The 18,304-nt window shown below is 37.3% G+C and overlaps 2 protein-coding genes across 2 annotated transcripts; both read left to right on the top strand.

Moving 5' to 3' along the window:
- Window positions 1–1,334: 1,334 nt before the first annotated feature.
- On the top strand, window positions 1,335–5,513 carry LOC146474983 (phospholipase A2 A2-actitoxin-Cgg2a-like). Its single transcript, XM_085116319.1, has 5 exons — window positions 1,335–1,585; window positions 2,168–2,195; window positions 2,952–3,111; window positions 4,379–4,491; window positions 5,334–5,513. Exons 1-5 carry the CDS (start codon window positions 1,511–1,513, stop codon window positions 5,471–5,473), a joined length of 516 nt encoding a protein of 171 aa, XP_084972445.1. The 5' UTR covers window positions 1,335–1,510; the 3' UTR covers window positions 5,474–5,513.
- Window positions 5,514–12,011: 6,498 nt separating this feature from the next.
- LOC146474982 (phospholipase A2 A2-actitoxin-Cgg2a-like) lies at window positions 12,012–17,790 on the top strand. Its single transcript, XM_085116318.1, has 5 exons — window positions 12,012–12,203; window positions 12,682–12,712; window positions 14,312–14,471; window positions 16,082–16,194; window positions 17,533–17,790. The coding sequence occupies exons 1-5, from the start codon at window positions 12,126–12,128 to the stop codon at window positions 17,670–17,672; spliced, it is 522 nt and encodes a 173-aa protein (XP_084972444.1). The 5' UTR covers window positions 12,012–12,125; the 3' UTR covers window positions 17,673–17,790.
- The last annotated feature ends 514 nt before the right edge of the window (window positions 17,791–18,304 follow it).

The raw sequence follows: 18,304 nt of genomic DNA, 5'->3' as shown, positions 1-18,304 counted from the left end.
GTTTCAGAATACAGGTTTTCAATTACACCGAAGAGAAAAAAACAAATTAGCCCATTTTTTGTATCCAAGTTACCTACCTTAAACAATAGAATAATAAAATAATTTAAGTGTTTGAGTAAAAGTAGATGAACGAGTTATGAATGAATAACCTTCCCAGTGTTTTAAAAACTCATGGCCTTACGATGCAATGCAACGCCGCTCTCTAAGCGATCAAAGAGTCGAACTTTCGTTAATCACGAAGATCCTCCAAATGGATCGCGAGTGCCAGGGTGTTGCAAGCCTCTCTACGAGAAGTCGAAATTACAGTAACTGATTCCTTCTTTCGCAATCTCCATTTTGAAAATTTTCTAGGGGAGCAGTGACCCCTGGCTCCGCAGGGAATCGCACCGACTTACAACCACCTTCGTTTAAGAATTCTGGAGCAACCCTTTTGTGTAAAACTTTGCGATCAGTTCGAATTAACTAGCATTCGCTGTCAGAAATAGTAATGATAACAGATACATTTTATTTTAATTTATCAGAGATACTGATTTTCCATCTTATTGATGGATTTTTTTGAAAGTAGATTAAAAGAGATTTCTTGATCATGAATTAGTTTGTTGTATTCAGCCTATTTCACGTTCACAGAATGTAACGTCAGTAGAAGGCTTGGATAGAGTTGAAAAGTTTATTGTAGAGGTTGCTGTGGATTAAGTATTTGTGGAAAACTGATAATTAGCGAGTAATATCCAAGTCAACAAACAATTAAGAATAGAGTAGCCTATGATGAATTTGCTCGTTTGTTTTAGAAATCTTTACTAAACAAAACAGTAATTTTACCTAATTCTCTCGTGGGAGGCATCATAGCTTAACCTTCTGCTTATTGCACGTGAGGTCAATGTTACTGATGATGGTTTTTTTAAATTAGTTTCTGATGTTCGAGTTATTTTACTACATACACAAGGAAGAGAAGGGCCAAGGCTACCTCGTTATAATAATATGTGTAGGAAATAGTTTTATCAATCTTCCTTTTGCCATTTGTATGCCGAAAATATTGCTTAAGCAGTCACGAATCTTAGCAACCTGAGGATCCTCTCTTAAGTGTACTCAACTCAGTATTATAAACTATCAGCATTGTCATTCCCTCTTCCAATGTAATGATTCGATGCAAAAAAAAAGCTAAACTATATCCATGAAGTTCCAGTGCTTTGAAGTTCCAAACGAAAAGAAAAGAAATAAAAACAAAACATAAAAGAAAACAAATTCGACTTTCAGTTTTAATTTACAACTAGAAAACAGAAACCTGAAGTTCATGATTGTTTCTTTATCCTCAAATTTACTTTTCTAGAAAACTGTAACAGCTGAAATTAATGAGCAATTTTCAACACCCTTTTCTGCTCACTCAGTCAGGCAATTTCTCTTTAATGTTGGTAAAGTATATAAAGCCCCAGTTATTAAGAATTTGATAAAGACTGAGACTCGAGTTCTCAAGACAACAGTTGAGCCTTGCTGGAGCCTGATTCTGTGCACGATGAAGATGTTTGTTGCTCTCTACTCCTTCTTGATCATCTTTCAGCTTTCAATAGCTGCAACTACCTTTGATCCGGTAAGCAACTTTGTTGCGTATATTGAATATTAGGGTTTGCCTATCGAATGAGATATCCACCAACCTGTTTATCATTTCAGTGCGGATCAAAACTGTACACGTCAACTGAAAGTGAACGTCACTCTTTCACCTGATTGTACTGTTTTGGAAATTCTGGATTATTGTGAGTTCAAGTCTCGCACATGCCATTAACAAAGAATATAAACATTTATAATTTAACAGCTTTGCCGGCCACACTGAGATTACAGAAATAGGGGGCATTACATGATTACAAAGGCAGGACCGGGACGACGCAGAGAGTGTCACCCGCAAAAAGTGTTAATAATAATTTTTATTAGTCCATCAAAGATTATTATAGTTTGTTATTATCTTTATATATAATTTTAAATAAAAAAAACTAGACATCGTCCCATACTGCAATCCTTTAGCTTTCCCTCCATTCCATTTTAAAATTCACATCACTTCTTAGATTTTCTGTAAACTAATCGTGCTTTCTAAACTCATATATTTACCAAGGTTAAAGAATTATAATATCAGATTTATTGCGAACGTAATCTTACATTCTTACATTATCACGTGTAGAAACAAGGGGAGATCCTTTCATCTAAAGGTAAATTGTGAGATAATTGTACTTAACTCTCTTGCAACACATAACATATTCTTTCAAAGAAGTCAAAGCACTTTGCACTTTTCCTTGTCCCAGAATTTTTTTTTTTTTACTGCTTGAACGTGGTGCACGAGTTTTTCTCTGCGAAAGCTTTGCAGGAAATGGTTTACAAGAAATGATTCTTTTTAACTAGTAGCTCTTTTAGGAAAAGGAAATTTTATATTCTCTCCCATTTTACATTTTACAATTTAAAGCGTCTCAGACCAGTTCCTTTAAGCGCTCCTTTAAATCCAAGACTAAATTCTAGTTTGCACCGGACAAAATACCTGAATTACGGGGTAAAACATTAAGACTATTTTCACACGAGCAAACGTTTCTTTTACAGTTTTCCCTGTAAAGGCCGGGAAACACATTTTTTATTTGGTCAAAATAATGCGGGCCAGCTTTATAAACAGCTACAATTACTTCGAGGCCGGAGATCTAGTTACCTTATTCATTCTGTACACATACAGCGCTCGGAGAAATGAAATTGGTTTACATGAAATTTTGTCAAGAAAAAACTTGCTCTAGTGTGAATAGAGATCGATTGAGTCAGATTGATTGATTGATTGATTGATTGATTGATTAATATTCAAACAGGCAAATACAGAGGCATCAAAGGTGGTAATTCCCCACCCCCCCTACCTTCACCAATCCCCGCTTAACCAACATGTGATGTTGCGATATGCAACTTTTTTTTCTCGCTGATTTTTTATACAGAAGGTGAAGTTGCTCCGATGAAATTTACTAAGAGAGGTGTTGGGGAGTTTGGTCTTATGATCATATGCCACGTGGGAAAAAGCCCCCTCGAATATGGCGTGAGTTATGGCTGCTTTTGTGGGTTAGGAGGAAAAGGAGAACCTAAGGACAATACAGACAGGTACACTAAAGGAGCATCATTTCTTACCAGTTATATTGACATTAAAATTGTCAAACCCCGATTTCAATAGTTTTACGAAGTTAGGGATTTTCTAAACAGCGTTTATTTTCTCTCTGGCAAAAAATAAACCCAAGACTTCAAAGCCTATAAACAGCGTTAAAATCCAAGAAAATCGATAAACGGTATGATCTTTTTTTTTATTGTGGGGAAACTATCTCTGAGTTGCATGGCCACTAGAGCTACTTTGTAATTGTTTAACCATTGTTCCTAGTGTTTCAGCATATAATTATTCCTTTGCTTTTCTGTATCATGTAATAAGCGAAGCTAATAAAATTAAAAAAAAGTAAAAAAAACCTTATTCTTGAGTAGTAAATAGGGGAGATAGTATAGAGATCATCCTTATCGGAATCAGCGTTTTCAACATCATTATCACTACCACTACCATCATCATCATCATCATCATCATCATCATCATCATCATCATCGTAAATCGTTGTAAATAAAATAGAAAAAATTATCATCATTATCATCATCATCACCAACTCATCATCATCATCATAATCACCGCACAACCACCACCATCATCATCACCATTATATTGATTTATTTGCCACACAATTATTACAAAAAAAATACATTAAAACTAATAACAAGAAAAAAATACGAGGAAAGTGGCGAGGAAGCCAAATAGAAGCTAAAAGCTTATATAAATCTAGGGCTTCCTCATACGATGCACTAGATGGAAAGGACATAGCAAATCAGAGGATAGGCGAGTTTAATTTGGTGGCTCGGTCGATGAGAATTTTTTTAGCGAAAGTTAAAACTGGAACAGCTCGGGGATGAAGTCAAGTTACATCGTAGGGAATTCCAAACCTTAGGTCCTTGGTGGAGGATTGTGAATTGTTTAATGTTGGTTCTACAGTGATGCGGACGATAATTTATGGCATTACGCGTATAGTACTTGTGCATCGTCATCACCATCACTCTTATCTTTCTGGTGGTGGAGATAGGGCTGAAAATAAAATTGCAATGAAGGAATCTGCTCTCTTTCAAGGCTGATAAATTGTTTTGAATATTTTAAAAGTATTACAAACTTTTAACTGTTTTGTGAGTATACAGCATACGTTTGATTTAATTATCAACAGAGTTGATATCTAAAGGGAAATTTTAATTCTTTTCGACTTGGAAAATTGAAAGGTTGCATGTTGTGGGTATACAATATAGTCTCCTTATTTATGAGATGTTGAAACTTTTGAGCATTTCGCAGGTGTTGTCAAGTGCACGACGAGTGCTACACCTCAGTGCAAAACTCAGGAGACTGCCCATTCGATAACTCCGTTTACGTGATGCCTTATAGCAGAAAGAACTGTTATCAGTGCGGTAAGACTTAGTTTGAAACATTTAGAATACCCGTCGTCTTATGGTGATTTCGAGTAGGGTGGAGGGCTAGAGCTCAAATATTCAAACCTATTTTTGACTTAAATTAGATTCCTTAAGCAATACCTTGACTAAGTTGCAAAACAATTTTAAAAATGAATTGTTGCAAGGAACAACTCGTGATATGTTCTAGCGCATTTTGCATGGAGACGAAGACGCACCGACTTGAGAAAAGGCAGTATACTGGGGTGGTAATTTATAGGAAAACTGTACCATTCTTTTCAGCTAGGTTTCTGTTAATTCAAACACGTTAGGGTTGTCAGTTTGAAATGACACCAATCTAGCTCTGTGACGCTTCGTCTTTATATGTTACTTTTAAAAGGATGTAACAGACGTTAAGGCTTGATATGGTTTCCAGATAATAATGGCAGCAATTCAATAAAACGTTTTCAAGTGTAGCTTACAAGCAATCGAAGCCTTTCTTCCTCCCTCTTTCGTCAAGCGCGTGTAAATAAGTACTGTTCAAGTATCTTATGGCGTTTTCAGTTTATAAGAGCTGGTCGGCCACCTGTATCAGTCTGCAAGGGGGCTGGTTCAGTCTTAAATTCCCCAAAGCAGCACATTTTGAACAAGTTCTAAAAGGATTCATGGGACTGCCAAATAATCTCATACTAACTCCAAACTTACTCCCGTTAACACCCCTCCCCTTTCCTTTCCCCCTCACACAAAGTTTCCCAAACCATTAATACTTATTGGAAAAATTGATCAAATTTTGATACCACCTTACGGTAGTGCTTTCCTTTGTGCACTTCAGGTTAAAATGGTTCTATATTTGTTTTTCGTAGAACCCGCCAGTTACTATTGGTTTTACGGCAAATGTCGACACGCTTTGTGCAAGTGTGACTCAGAAGCTGTGCAGTGTTTCAAACGGTACCGGTCGGAGTTTAATCCTGACCTAAAGAATTACCCTCAAGACAAATGTTAAGAAACATGTATAAGGACTATAGAAGAGGTTCACAAAGTGTCCTTCATGCGGTCTGTTCAGATATACCAATCATTCCAATAAACACTTATATTGAGAAACGAGGTTTGCGTTTGATGTTGATTTCCGTCAATATTTATCACCAGAATTTAAGAAATAACCCGTTAAGGAGTTATCAAAGTTTTATCGAAGTTTTATCAAGTAGGAGGTTCAAGACATTCAGAAGAGAAAAGGAAGAATAAATTTTGGAAAGAACCCCTTCTAAGTGCTAAAACCATGCTCAGTGGCCCTGTTTAGGATCACTTTTCACCCCAAGAAGGTACCACTTCTAACAAGCCGTTACTTTGCCTCGCGTCTTTTGAGCTTATACTTCAAAAGCTACAAGAATAACTTCAAGGTCGGGTGGTCCTAAGCCGTACCAAACCACATAGTATTTAAATCCAAAATAAAAAGGACTGCGAGCAGCGCCGTTCTCGGGGATAAATTCACGAAGCCCACTTAAGTCAAGGTGATGTTTGTTCCTAAACAATAACCTATTGTTGGTATAACAATGCTTAGGATACCTCTTAAGTTAGCCCTCCCCCCCCCCCCCCCCCCCCAGCAACAATTTTGAGAAAAAATGTAGCAAAAGATTGACTCCCTTTGTTGTCAGTAGTTCGAGTGTATTCTGCGGTAGACGCGAAGGCCATTTTTAATAATTTAGGCTCGGTTGCCCAGACTTGTAAGTTTCGCCGGGAAATTTTTGACACGCACCGAGAATGATAGACCTTTATCACTCGTTCGCATGTCGTTCGGAATGGACCCTTTTCACTCGGCGACCATGTTGAGTCTCGGGGGAGTAAAAAGCTTTGTTTTTGCACGGCAAGCCTCGCACTGAATTCGCGTCTGGCCGAGGCTTGCGTTCAAAAACAAAGCATTTTATTCCCCCGAGACTCAACATGGTCGCCGAGTGAAAAGGGTCCATTCCAAACGACATGCGAACGGTTTCTGGTCTCAATCCTCACCTTATTCGGCCGCGCATAAAATTTTCAAAATGGCGGCCAGTCGCAAAAATCAAACAATAGGAAGAACGAAGAACAACAACGATCTTTATTGTATTTTTGCACAGTTGATGGGAGTGCCCCTATGAAATGTTTCTTTCTACTAACAAAAAATGTTACTTTTGCTGGTCGTTGCTCTCGCTCTAGTAATAACATTAATGACGATGGTCGTCGATTTAGTTTAGTATTTCAGTCTAAAACAAACGTTTTCAGTCATATTTTATTAGGGACAAGGTAATACCAGCTTATAAGGCATCTTTACTTGTGGATTACTTCAAAAACTGGGTAAACGAATTTCAGTTTTATTCCATTCATAAAACGCAACGTTTGTAGATAAAGAGTTGAAGTTTATTGTAGCAGTTGCTGTGAATTATGTATATATTTGTGGTAACTAATAAGGCGTGAGGCTAGTTTTGTAAAAGTGAAATTATGGGTATATTTCTGAATAAAAGTGGAATGTTTACTCCACCTCTTTTGGAAATTTTGGAAAGTAGAAAGAGAAGGCAGAGACAAACACACTCGGTGTTGTAAGAGTAATCCCTCGCATGGCTTATACTGAAGATCTTAATCGCGAACTTTCGACTCGATCTCTAAATGCCCTACTATAAAATTATCAGAGATGTCGCCAAAAATAGGGTTTAAAATTTGTTACTCCTTAATTAAATTCATGGTATTGCCTGACAAGTTTCAAATATCACGAAGTTAGTCAAATTAGGTCGTTACTAGTGTGAAGAAATAATCTACTTCAGCTGAGACAAGAAGTAGCAACCGAAACCACAAAGGATTTTTTCAACAGTTGTTTGCGCCAAGTGTTAGTCCACGGATGCCCAAGATAACTGAAACCAAATATTTAATCCATTAACCTCCACTTATACGCAGAAAGTTTTTTTAAAATACTTAAAGCGGCATGCTTAAGAGAATGTAAATTTAAAAATCCAAAATGTTGTTGTTCAACACTTAAATTACAAATGACATCTTAGAGGAGTAGTATTCAAAAGATACTTTTGCTTGTATGACTAGCCTGAGTTTAGGACTTTCACTTGTTTCTTGAAAGCGGATCAAACAAACTTCAAAGAAGTGTTACTCACACGCTGTTCTTTGAATCAGGACGCACGCATTGGCTTTGCGGAGGAGTTTATTTGCTAGTCAGATAAAGTGTTAAACAAGGAATTAGAAATTTTACTGACATCTGCTCAAAGTGAAGACAATAAAAAGCTGCGAAATCGACGCAACATGATAACGAAAATGTTTCAGAAGACTGTTTTTCAATTGCACCGGAGAGAAAAAAGAAATTAGCCCATGTATCCAAGTGTTCGAATAAAAGTAGATAAACTAGTTATGAATGAATAACCTTTCCGGTGTTCTAAAACCTCATGGCCTTGCGATGCAGTGCAACGCTGCTCTAACTCCCTGAACGCTCACGGGTCGTGGTTTCGTTAGTCATGAAGATCTTCCAAAACGAGTGCCAGGAATTGAAATTGATGAGTAAAAATCATAGGCGGATCCAGTCAGTAAGAGGATTCAGGGTCTTTCAAGCCACTCTATGAGAAATTGAAATAACAGCAACTGACTCCTTCTTTCGCAATCTTCACTTTTAAAATTTTCTGGGAGAGCAGTAGCCCTTGGTTCCACAAGGAATCGCACCGACTTTCAACCAGGGAGGGAGCGTCTCTATTGTTTTCACGTATTCGCCTATGACCGACTTCATCACTACCAGTGTGACTTCAAATAGTAACTCTTGCACCTTCGTAAAAGAATTCTGGAGTAACTCCTTTGAGTCAAAATTTGAGATTAGTTCAGTCGAATTCACTCGTATTTGTTACCAGAAAAAATAATGATAACAATACATTTAGAATAATTTATGAGAAATACTCACACAAAGGTTGAATTCATTCCTCTGATCTTTGATATGACTAAAAGAATTCTTAATTACCTAAGATATCTCCAAAGTAAGTACAGAGAATCTCTCGTTAAACAGACGCTGCTCTTGCTATTTGGTATCCATTGTAATGGTAAACTTTGCAATTACTCCAATCTAGTGAAGTTGTTCGAAGATTATAATCTCCCCGACTTAAATCACGACATATTAATATATTATTGTATGATCAAGCGCCACATAAATATTATAAAAGTGAAATATGTCGTTTTGTTCGAGAAATACCCTTCAGCATTCACAGAAAGCTAGATATTTACAAATCACAGAATTTATTATGCCATTGATAAACTCCTCTGATTACACTGATTGCTAATAACTGATCAGACATTTAAGTTCATTTTTTCTGTTTTGAGTGAAGAAAAAATTTGTTGCCAAATAATTTCATCCGATATAGTTTAAATAATCTTCTCCGCCTTCTTTTTTGTAGCAAGTTCATTTGTCACTACATTCTCTGTACTGAATTTGGAATGTGTCAGGAAGGTATGTGGTAGGTGAATGTGCTGCCTTCTCAGATATGTGGAAGGGTGTAGTTCTGCACGCTATACCGTTCGAAAATGATGAAGCAAGGAAATGAAGAAAGAAGTAGATGGATTTCATGAAACAAAAGCGGGCTAAATGAGAGTTGAACCGGAAACTCGTCAATATGCTCCAAGCACTTCACAAACGACGACTTCATACATCGATTCTGATTTATTGATGAAGTGAGTAGCAAGCCAATCATCCCAAGAATGAAACGAGATGATATCGGTATAAATGTGACGCCAACTGTCCATGCTAAAGCGGTGACCACAAGTCCAGATGTACTAATTTCAACTAGTGCTAAACATCGCCGCGAACGAGCGGTACGAAATGTTTCCATTTTTTATTTAAGCTTATAGGTAGAGCCAAAACAAACCTATTGAAATAGTTAACTTATTTTAATTTATAATTGGTCTAGACTCTCAAGAATGCGAAGAGGCGAATTGATTCTTTTACTTCTGAGACTGCTGTCTGTTGGCGAGTGGATGAAGGGCCACAGTGACATGATAAAGCTAGTTTGTTTCGCTAGCCGATTGTCAGAACGTATTTAATACACCGTTATCAAAGTCATTTCGAAACCTACAAATAAAATACAGATAGAAAGCTAAATAATACAGTAATGGTATAACTAACGCAAGTGCGTAAATCAAAGATAATTACCCGGTGCTCTGTCTCTCTGCGTAAACGGCGTTAGCGAAACACAAAACTAAACTGTAGGAAAACTAAATCGACTGGTGAAATTAACAACTATTAAAGCAGAATATAAATTAGCTGAAGCACGCACGTGCACGTGTGCATTTTCGTGCGTGATTGCGCGAAACATAGTTCTTTTATCTTCCTTAATTCCACGTGTATAAATTTGGGAGTAGGCTTTCCATGAAGAACGCATCATTCTTTTTAAAAGAGCTTCAGTCTTGAATTTGTCTGTGAAGAACGAGGTTAAGAGTCAATCGAACGAGTCGGTCGATTGACATGTTCGAAATACTGCTTCAAAAGGTTGGCTTTTCTTACCTGGAAATCGCAATATTTTGATAAATAACACACGCAAGGCTTTCAAATCGTCGTGTGGTTTTACTTTTCTTACTACCAGACCAATTTTAGCTAATAAACAGTTTAACAGTGATAAAAATATCAACTGAACAAGCTTATGTTTACGCTACGTAAAATGCAATCCTAAAAGCTGTTTCGTTTCCTGAGCGGTCCGCACTGTGTCGCGAAGTAAAATTTTTGCATCACGATGTGGTGGTTTCGTTTACAAAAGGTAATCCTCTAGTTCAAAGAAAAAAATCTTGCTTATTAACCCTTCCCTCGGCCCCAGTAAAATATTCTTTAAAACCGAGAGATTTCAAATACTAGTATTTAGAAAATAACAAGCTCCCGCAACACAACCTCAGAGCGGAGCGAAGCGAGGCGATGAAAAAATCTTGAAGCCGCAACTAAACAAACTTAACGCATTGCATAGCTCTCGAAGAAATCTACAATGCTAAACTAAGTATCAAAAGACAAATAGCAATGATCAGAGACACAACCCCCTGCCACAAAAACAAACGGCCCGGCCCGGCAATACAAAAACTGTAAGATAAAGGTGTAATTACACAGTTCAAATCCTATCAAAGATAACAACAATAGCGATCGCTTTCGGAGGTTAAAGATTATCATACGGTTCAAATCCTAACTAGAAGCTGGACTGTCACCAAACCGCGAACTGAAACGAGCCAAACTTAAACTAAATACAAGTCAAATGAAATGGCATAAGAACGACAGTCGCTCCTGAGAAACAACAAGAGGTGAAATAAACAGTCGCAAAACGCAGAACTCAAAACCCAGAAATGGCCTTTGAGATCAAAATACAAAACATGCTACAGTTAAGCACATGGTTTTGTTCAATGATTATCGTACAAATCCTTCAAATTGTCATGCCAACCTTCTGTAAACATATAAGAAGCTAAATTGATCAAAAGACTATGATAGAAGCGCTAAACATGCGAGTAGGAGTTGCGTAGGCCTTCCATTCCTATTTTACGTGCTTGATCGTCGCGTCAATCACGTAGCCGGGATTGTAGTTAAATTCAGAATCATCTAAGTTGCAGCTTTGCTCGGATTCGGAGTCAGTGTTCGGCGTTCGGGCCAAAAAGTCGGCCAGAAACCCAAACAACTCGCGTAAAATTCACTCCGACTCACTGCTGTTTTGTTGTATGCTTGTTATCGAGATACCGGGTCGACGTCACAACTCACTAGTGCCAGTCCTGTAATGGCGCGGTTTTAACTTCGGAAATTGTGATTTCGATCGCGTTTTAAAAATCGAGAATAACTTCAAATCTCATTATTTTGCTTGTTTTGGCTTCCTTTCTACGTCTACTTTAAGGGAATTGGGTAAGGGTGATAGGCACTTTAAGGGTACTCAACTCAGTATTTTCGCAAAGACGTAATGTTTAAAAAACGAGCAGGAGTGTTTTATCGGGTTAAAACGTGCAGCGAGCTTTTTGAACGGCTTCAAAAACATTCCTGGAAAGCGTGTGTCAGTAGAGTTTATAACAATTATGCTTTTGTGAACGTTGGAAATTAGCATACGAGAAAAACACCGCAGACTAATGAGGAGTGTTTTATCAGCTGATAAAACGCCGCATACTAATGAGGATTGTTTTATCAGCTGATAAAACACCGCATACTAATAAGGAGGAAGTCACTGCACGTGATGTATTATCGACTATTTGATTGGTCAATGGGCTTATGAATTATTAATGAGTTTTTGAAACTTAGATAAACTATCACCATCCAAGAAGGCGAACAATGCAAAGATTCGAATGCCAAAAAAAGCTAAACTTTCTTTTCATGAAATCCCAGTTCTTTCTATTTTCAAAAGAAAAGAGGAGACGTCAAGAACACAAATTCGACTATTTTAGTTTACATCTAGAAAACAGACACCTATAAAATACATGGCTTCTTTATGCTAAAATTTTAATTACTTTGACAAGAGTTTATCAGGTGAATTAAAATGATAATTCTCAGTGCCCTTAGGCTTTTCAGATCACTCAGTCAGGCAATTTCCCTTTAATGTTGGTAAAGTATACAAATCCCCAGCTATTACGAATTTGATAAAGACTGAGACTCGATTCCTCAAGACAACAGCTGAGCCTTGTTGGAGCTTGATTCTCGGTACATGATGAACAAGTTGGTTGCTCTCTACTCCTTCTTTATCGTCTTCCAGCTTTCAATAGCTGCAAGCACCTATGATCCGGTAAGGTACTTTGCTGTGAACAGTGAATGTTAGAGTTGGTGTATCGAACGTCAGATATCCAACAACCCGTTTTCAATTTCAGCCTACGAATTAAAAACTGTACAAAAGTGAAAGTGAACCACTCTTTCACCTGATTGTACTAATTTGGAAATTGAAATGCCATTGAAACAAGATATAAACATTCATCATCAGTAACAGCTTTGCCACGCATTACAGAGACATGGTTAAAGGTAGGACCGGGAAATGACAGAATAACTGACGATTACCTTTTGCGGAACGTTACATATTATTTTAAATATAGCCTAAAATTAAAAAATAGACACCATTCCATACCTTCCAATTTCAAATTCAGACCATTTCTCAGATTTTCTGCAAATTATTGTGTTTTTGCCAAACTCATGTATTTATCAAGGTTTAAAAACTATACCATCAGATTTGTTGCGAACATAATCTTATATTCGTACTTTATCACGTATAGAAACAAGGGGCCGAGACTTTTTTATCTAAAGGTAAGCTGTGAGATATAATTGTAAGTTAATTCTTTAACATGGTTTTTCAAAGAAGTCAAATACTTCTTCAAATCCTGCTGGGTTTAGCTTTAGCAGTTAAAATCCCTCATTGATTGCTCATTGGTAAGTGCTCTAGCTTTCTATAAGCGAACAAGAGGTTTTCTAAGCTTCTGGCCCCGGTTGTTCAAAGATCGGATAACTCTATCCGGTGGATAAGTCGCTATCCAGCGAATAAAATGTATTGGCTGGAGTACATTTTATCCGTCGGATAGCGATTTATCCGCTGGATAAAGTTATCCGCTCTTTGAACAACTGGGGCCTGATCTTGATTGCGTTTAGGTAGGAAAACGCACTCCTAATCTCCGTGAGGACGTTTCCAGTGATATTCGCAGCCGAAAATTAAAATGGACATTGGCCTTCCTATCAAGAACTCTGTGGGCTCTAATTATGCACAGACTTGCGTAATGCTGTTTGAGGTACGATTAGTGCTGCGGTCATTTTGAGAAATTTCTACATCGGAGAATCCTTTATGGCAATCTGACCATTTCGTAGTCTTCTCGCCTTCGATAAAGAACAGCTATGCTGACATATTGTAGTAATCGAAGCGAGAACTGAGAACAACAACAACGTTATTCTACCACTATAAAGTACTACAGCTGAAATGATACAAAACGAACAATGAAATAGAAAAAAGGATATTGGCTTCGTAAAATACTTTTGAGATTAAAAGACCAAGGAAGCCAATTAACATGAAATAGATTACAATACTGTGGCCGGAAAACACAGGGAAAATAAACAACAAACTCTTAACTCTTAACTCTCTTGCGACACATAACATATTCTTTCAAAGAAGTCAAAGCACACCTTGTGCCAGAATTTTTTTTTACTGCTTGAACGTGGTGCACGAGTTTTTCTCTGCGAAAGCTTTGCAGGAAATGATTTACAAGAGTAGCTCTTTTGGGAAAAGGAAATTTCATATTCTCTCCCATTTTACATTTTACAATTTAAAGCGTCTCAGACCAGTTCTTAAGCGCTCCTTTAAATCCAAGACTAAATTCTAGTTTGCCCCGGACAAAATACCTGAATTACGGCCGGGGTAAAACATTAAGACTATTTTCACACGAGCAAGCGTTTCTTTTATCTTTTTCCCTGTAAAGGCCGAGGAACACATTTTTTATTTGCCTGAGTAAACGAGAAAATATAACAATTTTATTTTTGGCAAAATTGCTCAAAATAATGCGGGCAAGCTTTGTAAACAGCTACGATTACTTCAAGGCCGGAGACCTAGTTACCTTATTGATTCTGTACACATACAGCGCTCGGAGAAATGAAATTAGTTACATGAAATTTTGCCAAGAAAAAACTTGCTCTAGTGCGAATTCTAGTGTGAATATGATTAAAGATCGATTAAGTCAGATTGATTGATTGATTAATATCCAAACAGGTAAATACAGGGGCATCAAAGGTGGTAATTCCCTATCTCCGCCACCACCCCCCCCCCCCTCACCAATCCCCGCAATAACCAACATGCGATGCTACAATTGAGAGAAAATTCCTTTTTAATATGCGACTTATTTTTCTCGCAATTTTTTTATACAGAAGGTGAAGTTGCTCCGATGAAATTTACAAGGAGAGGTGTTAAGGAGTTTGGTCTTATGATCATATGCCACGTGGGAAGAAGCCCGGACGAATATGGCGCGGGTTATGGCTGTTTTTGTGGGTTAGGAGGAAAAGGAGAACCAAAGGACGATACAGACAGGTATACTAAAGGAGCATCATTTCTTACCAGTTATATTGACATTAAAATTGTCAAACCCCGATTTCAATAGTTTTGCGAAGCTAGTGATATTCTAAACAGCGTTTATTTTCTCCCTGGTAAAAAATAAACCCTAGAGTTCAAAGCCTATAAACAGCGTTAAAATCCAAGAAAATCGATAAACGTCATGGTCTTTTTTTATTGTGGGGAAACTATCTCTGAGTTGCATGGCCACTAGAGCTTCTTTGTAATTGTTTAACCATTGTTCCTGGTGTTTCAGCATATAATTATTCTTTTTTTTTTTCTCTATCATGTAATAGGCAAAGCTAATAAAACAAAATTAATTAACTTTATTCTTGAGTAGTCATCATCATCATTATCATCATCATCATCATCATCATCATCATCATCATCATCATTATCATCTTCATCACCAACTCATCATCATCATCATCATCATCATCATCATCATCATCATTATCATCATTATCATCATCATCATCATCATCATTATCATTATCATCATCATCTTCATCACCAACTCATCATCATCATCATCATCTTCATCATCATCATCATCATCATCATCATCTTCATCACCAACTCATCATCATCATCATCATAATCACCGCAGATTCACCACCATCATCGTCACCATTTTATTGACTTATTTGCCACACAAATATTACAAAAAGATACATTAAAGCTAATAACAAGAAAAAGAAGACGAGGAAAATGGCGAGGAAGCTTAATAGAGGCTAAAAGCTTCTAGATAAGCCTATAGAGCTTCCTCATACGAAGCACTAGATAGAAAAAAAATAGCAAATCAGAGGATAGGCGAGTTTAATTTAGTGGCTCGGTCGATTTTTAGCGAAAGTTAAAACTAGGACAGCTTGGGGATGAAGTCAAGTTACGAGGTAGAGAATTCCAAACCTTAGCTCCTTGGTGGAGGATTGTAAATTGTTTAATGTTGGTTCTACAGTAATGTGGACGATAATTTATGGCATTACGCGTATAGCACTTGTGCATCGTCATCACCATCATTCTTATCTTTCTGGTGGTGGAGATAGGGCTGAAAATAAAATTGCAATGAAGGAATCTGCTCTCTTCAAGGCTGAGAAATTGTTTTAAATATTTTAAAAGTATTACAAATTTTTAACTGTTTTGTGAGTATACAGCATACGTTTGATTTAATTGTCAACAGAGTTCATATCTAAAGGGAAATTGGTCACCGTAAAGAGATTCGAGTTGTGACGTTTCGAGCGTTAGCCCTTCGTCAGAGCGAATCCGTTAAATGATTCTTTACTACTCGCCACCCACGTAGCACCGCAGTTTCTCTAGAAACTAGACCCTTCTGCATTTAGGATACAAAATATTCTCCATATTATTGAGGTGTTGAGAGATTTGTGTAATCTGCAGGTGTTGTCAAGTACACGACAAGTACTACCGCTCAGTAAGAATCTGTTCTCTTTTATGGAAGAGCATTTGCTTGGAACATTACGTATTAAATATTTTAATTCTTTTCGACTTGGAAAATTGAAAGGTTGCATGTTGTGGGTATACAACGTACTCTCCTTATTTATGAGATGTTGAGACTTTTGAGCATTCCTCAGGTGTTGTCAAGTGCACGACGAGTGCTACACCTCAGTGCAAAACTCAGGAGACTGCCCATTTGATGACTCTGTTTACGTGATGCCTTATAACAGAAAGAACTGTTATCAGTGCGGTAAGACTTAGTTTGAAACATTTGGAATACCCGTCGTCTTATGGTGATTTTGAATTGGGTGGAGGGCTAGAGCTCAAATATTCAACTGTGGATCCAGTGGATTCCTTAGGCAATAACTTAGTTGCAAAACAATTTTAGAAAACCAAGAGAAAGAAATGAACTGAATTCTAGAAAGGAGCAAATTCTACAAAACAGAACATTCAGAACATGTTATGCGCCGTCTTGGAGGCATGTATGGGACTGCCATATCACCCGTGATTCAATTCCGTACATTATTCTGCTTGCGATATAACCAGTCTGGCTGACCAGTTACGACAAATGGAAAGTGCACTTACACTCGTTTCTTAACTTTAAGTGAATTCCTTTTTTACGTGCTCTTAGTTATAAAAACAAGAGCCCACCTTATAATAAACTGTTAGTGTAAAAGCTATACTGAATTTACCCCTTTTTTCTTACTTCTACAATTTGTTTTTTCAATCACATTAAATTTTCATGAATTACTGGCTCAGCCAGATAGCCTCTCGCCCTTTTGAGTAGAATTTTGTCTTTACTCTATGTTTTGTAATGCTTGTTAATTTTTGAAATTGTGTTAAATGAATGGTTGTTTGGTTTATGGTTGCATTATTTTAGTCGTGAACATTAAATCCATTGAATAGACCATTTCCGAGTTGCTTTGAGCCTCATTATGAAAGCGAGGCTAAGTGCAAAATTTTTTTTATGAAAAGTAGTTTTCATTCATATGTAAAAAAAAACTAATTTTCATATGAAAAGTTTTGCACTTAGCCTCGCTTTCATAGTGAGGTCCACGGCAACTCGGAAATGGCCTATTAAGTGTCCCTGACTCGTTTTGGAATGACTTTGAGATCTTTTATACTTCCCTTTCTGCCTTACTATGCATTTTACATTTTCCATCTATCAGGTTATGGATGTGACGTTCTGATCAGTTTCCATTCCATTTTAAGACTATTTTACCAGTGCTAGCTCGATTTGAATGCCTACCTTCATTATTAAACCATCAGGTAAAATAATTTGTGAAGGTGCAATGAAGTACTGTATGGTACTTACAGAATGAAAAAATTGTTCGAGTAGTATATCAAAAACGAAGAAGATCGAGTGTTTCATCGAAGTGGGTCGAAACAGCCGGTTTTTTTTAACCAGCTTCGATTGGGTGTTTGGAATCCGTGGCTGAGACACGTACTCTTACGAGCGTTTGATATTAAAACTTCCCAGACCATTAATAGTTCTTGGAAAATTAATCAAATTTTATAATATTTCCTTACGGTAGAGATTTCCTTTGTGCAATTCAGGTTAAAATGGTTCTATATTTGTTTTTCGCAGAACCCGCCAGTCACTATTGGTTTTACGGCAAATGTCGACACGCTTTGTGCAAGTGTGACTCAGAAGCTGTGCAGTGCTTCAAACGGTACCGGTCGGAGTTTAATTCTAAGCTAAAGAATTACCCTAAAGACCAATGTTAAGAAACGTGTATGACGACTGTAAGAAGCTCACGAAGTGTCAATCATGTAGCCTGTTCAGATATGCCAACCATTCCAATAAACAATTACATTGAGAAACGACGTTTGCGTTTGATCTTGATTACCGTCAATATTTATCACCAGATTTTTAGAAATACCCCCTTGAGGAGAAAGCATTATTGTTTTATGAAATAGTTATCAAACTTTTATCGAATTTTTATCAAGTAGGAGGTTTAAAGGCATTCAAAAAAGGAAAAGGGGGGGGGGGGGGGGAGGGGGATGGAGATAAATTTCAAAATCTCTTATAAGTACTAACACGGTGTTGTGGCCGTGTTTTGGATCACTTTTCACCCGTAGAAGGTACCAATTACAACAAGTCAATCCTTTGCCAAACGTCTTTTGGGCTTATACTGCCAAAGCTACAAGAATAACTTAAACGTCGGTCGGTCCTCAGCAATACCAAACCACAAAGTTTTCAAACCCCAAAAAGGTACTGCAGGCCGCCCGATACTCAGAAGCCTGGGGCCTGATTTACGAAGTCCTCCTAAATCGAAATGGTTTTTGTTCCTTAACAATAGCATGCTGTTAGTCCATAACAATGGACTATTGTTAAGTAAAAATACTTAGGATACATC

This window comes from Pavona decussata, unplaced genomic scaffold, assembly GCF_977016875.1.
Source record: "Pavona decussata unplaced genomic scaffold, jaPavDecu1.1 SCAFFOLD_87, whole genome shotgun sequence".
Taxonomy (NCBI): domain Eukaryota; kingdom Metazoa; phylum Cnidaria; class Anthozoa; order Scleractinia; family Agariciidae; genus Pavona; species Pavona decussata.
The sequence above is the reverse complement of the archived record's forward strand: the minus strand, read 5'-3'. Positions and strand labels throughout refer to the sequence as shown.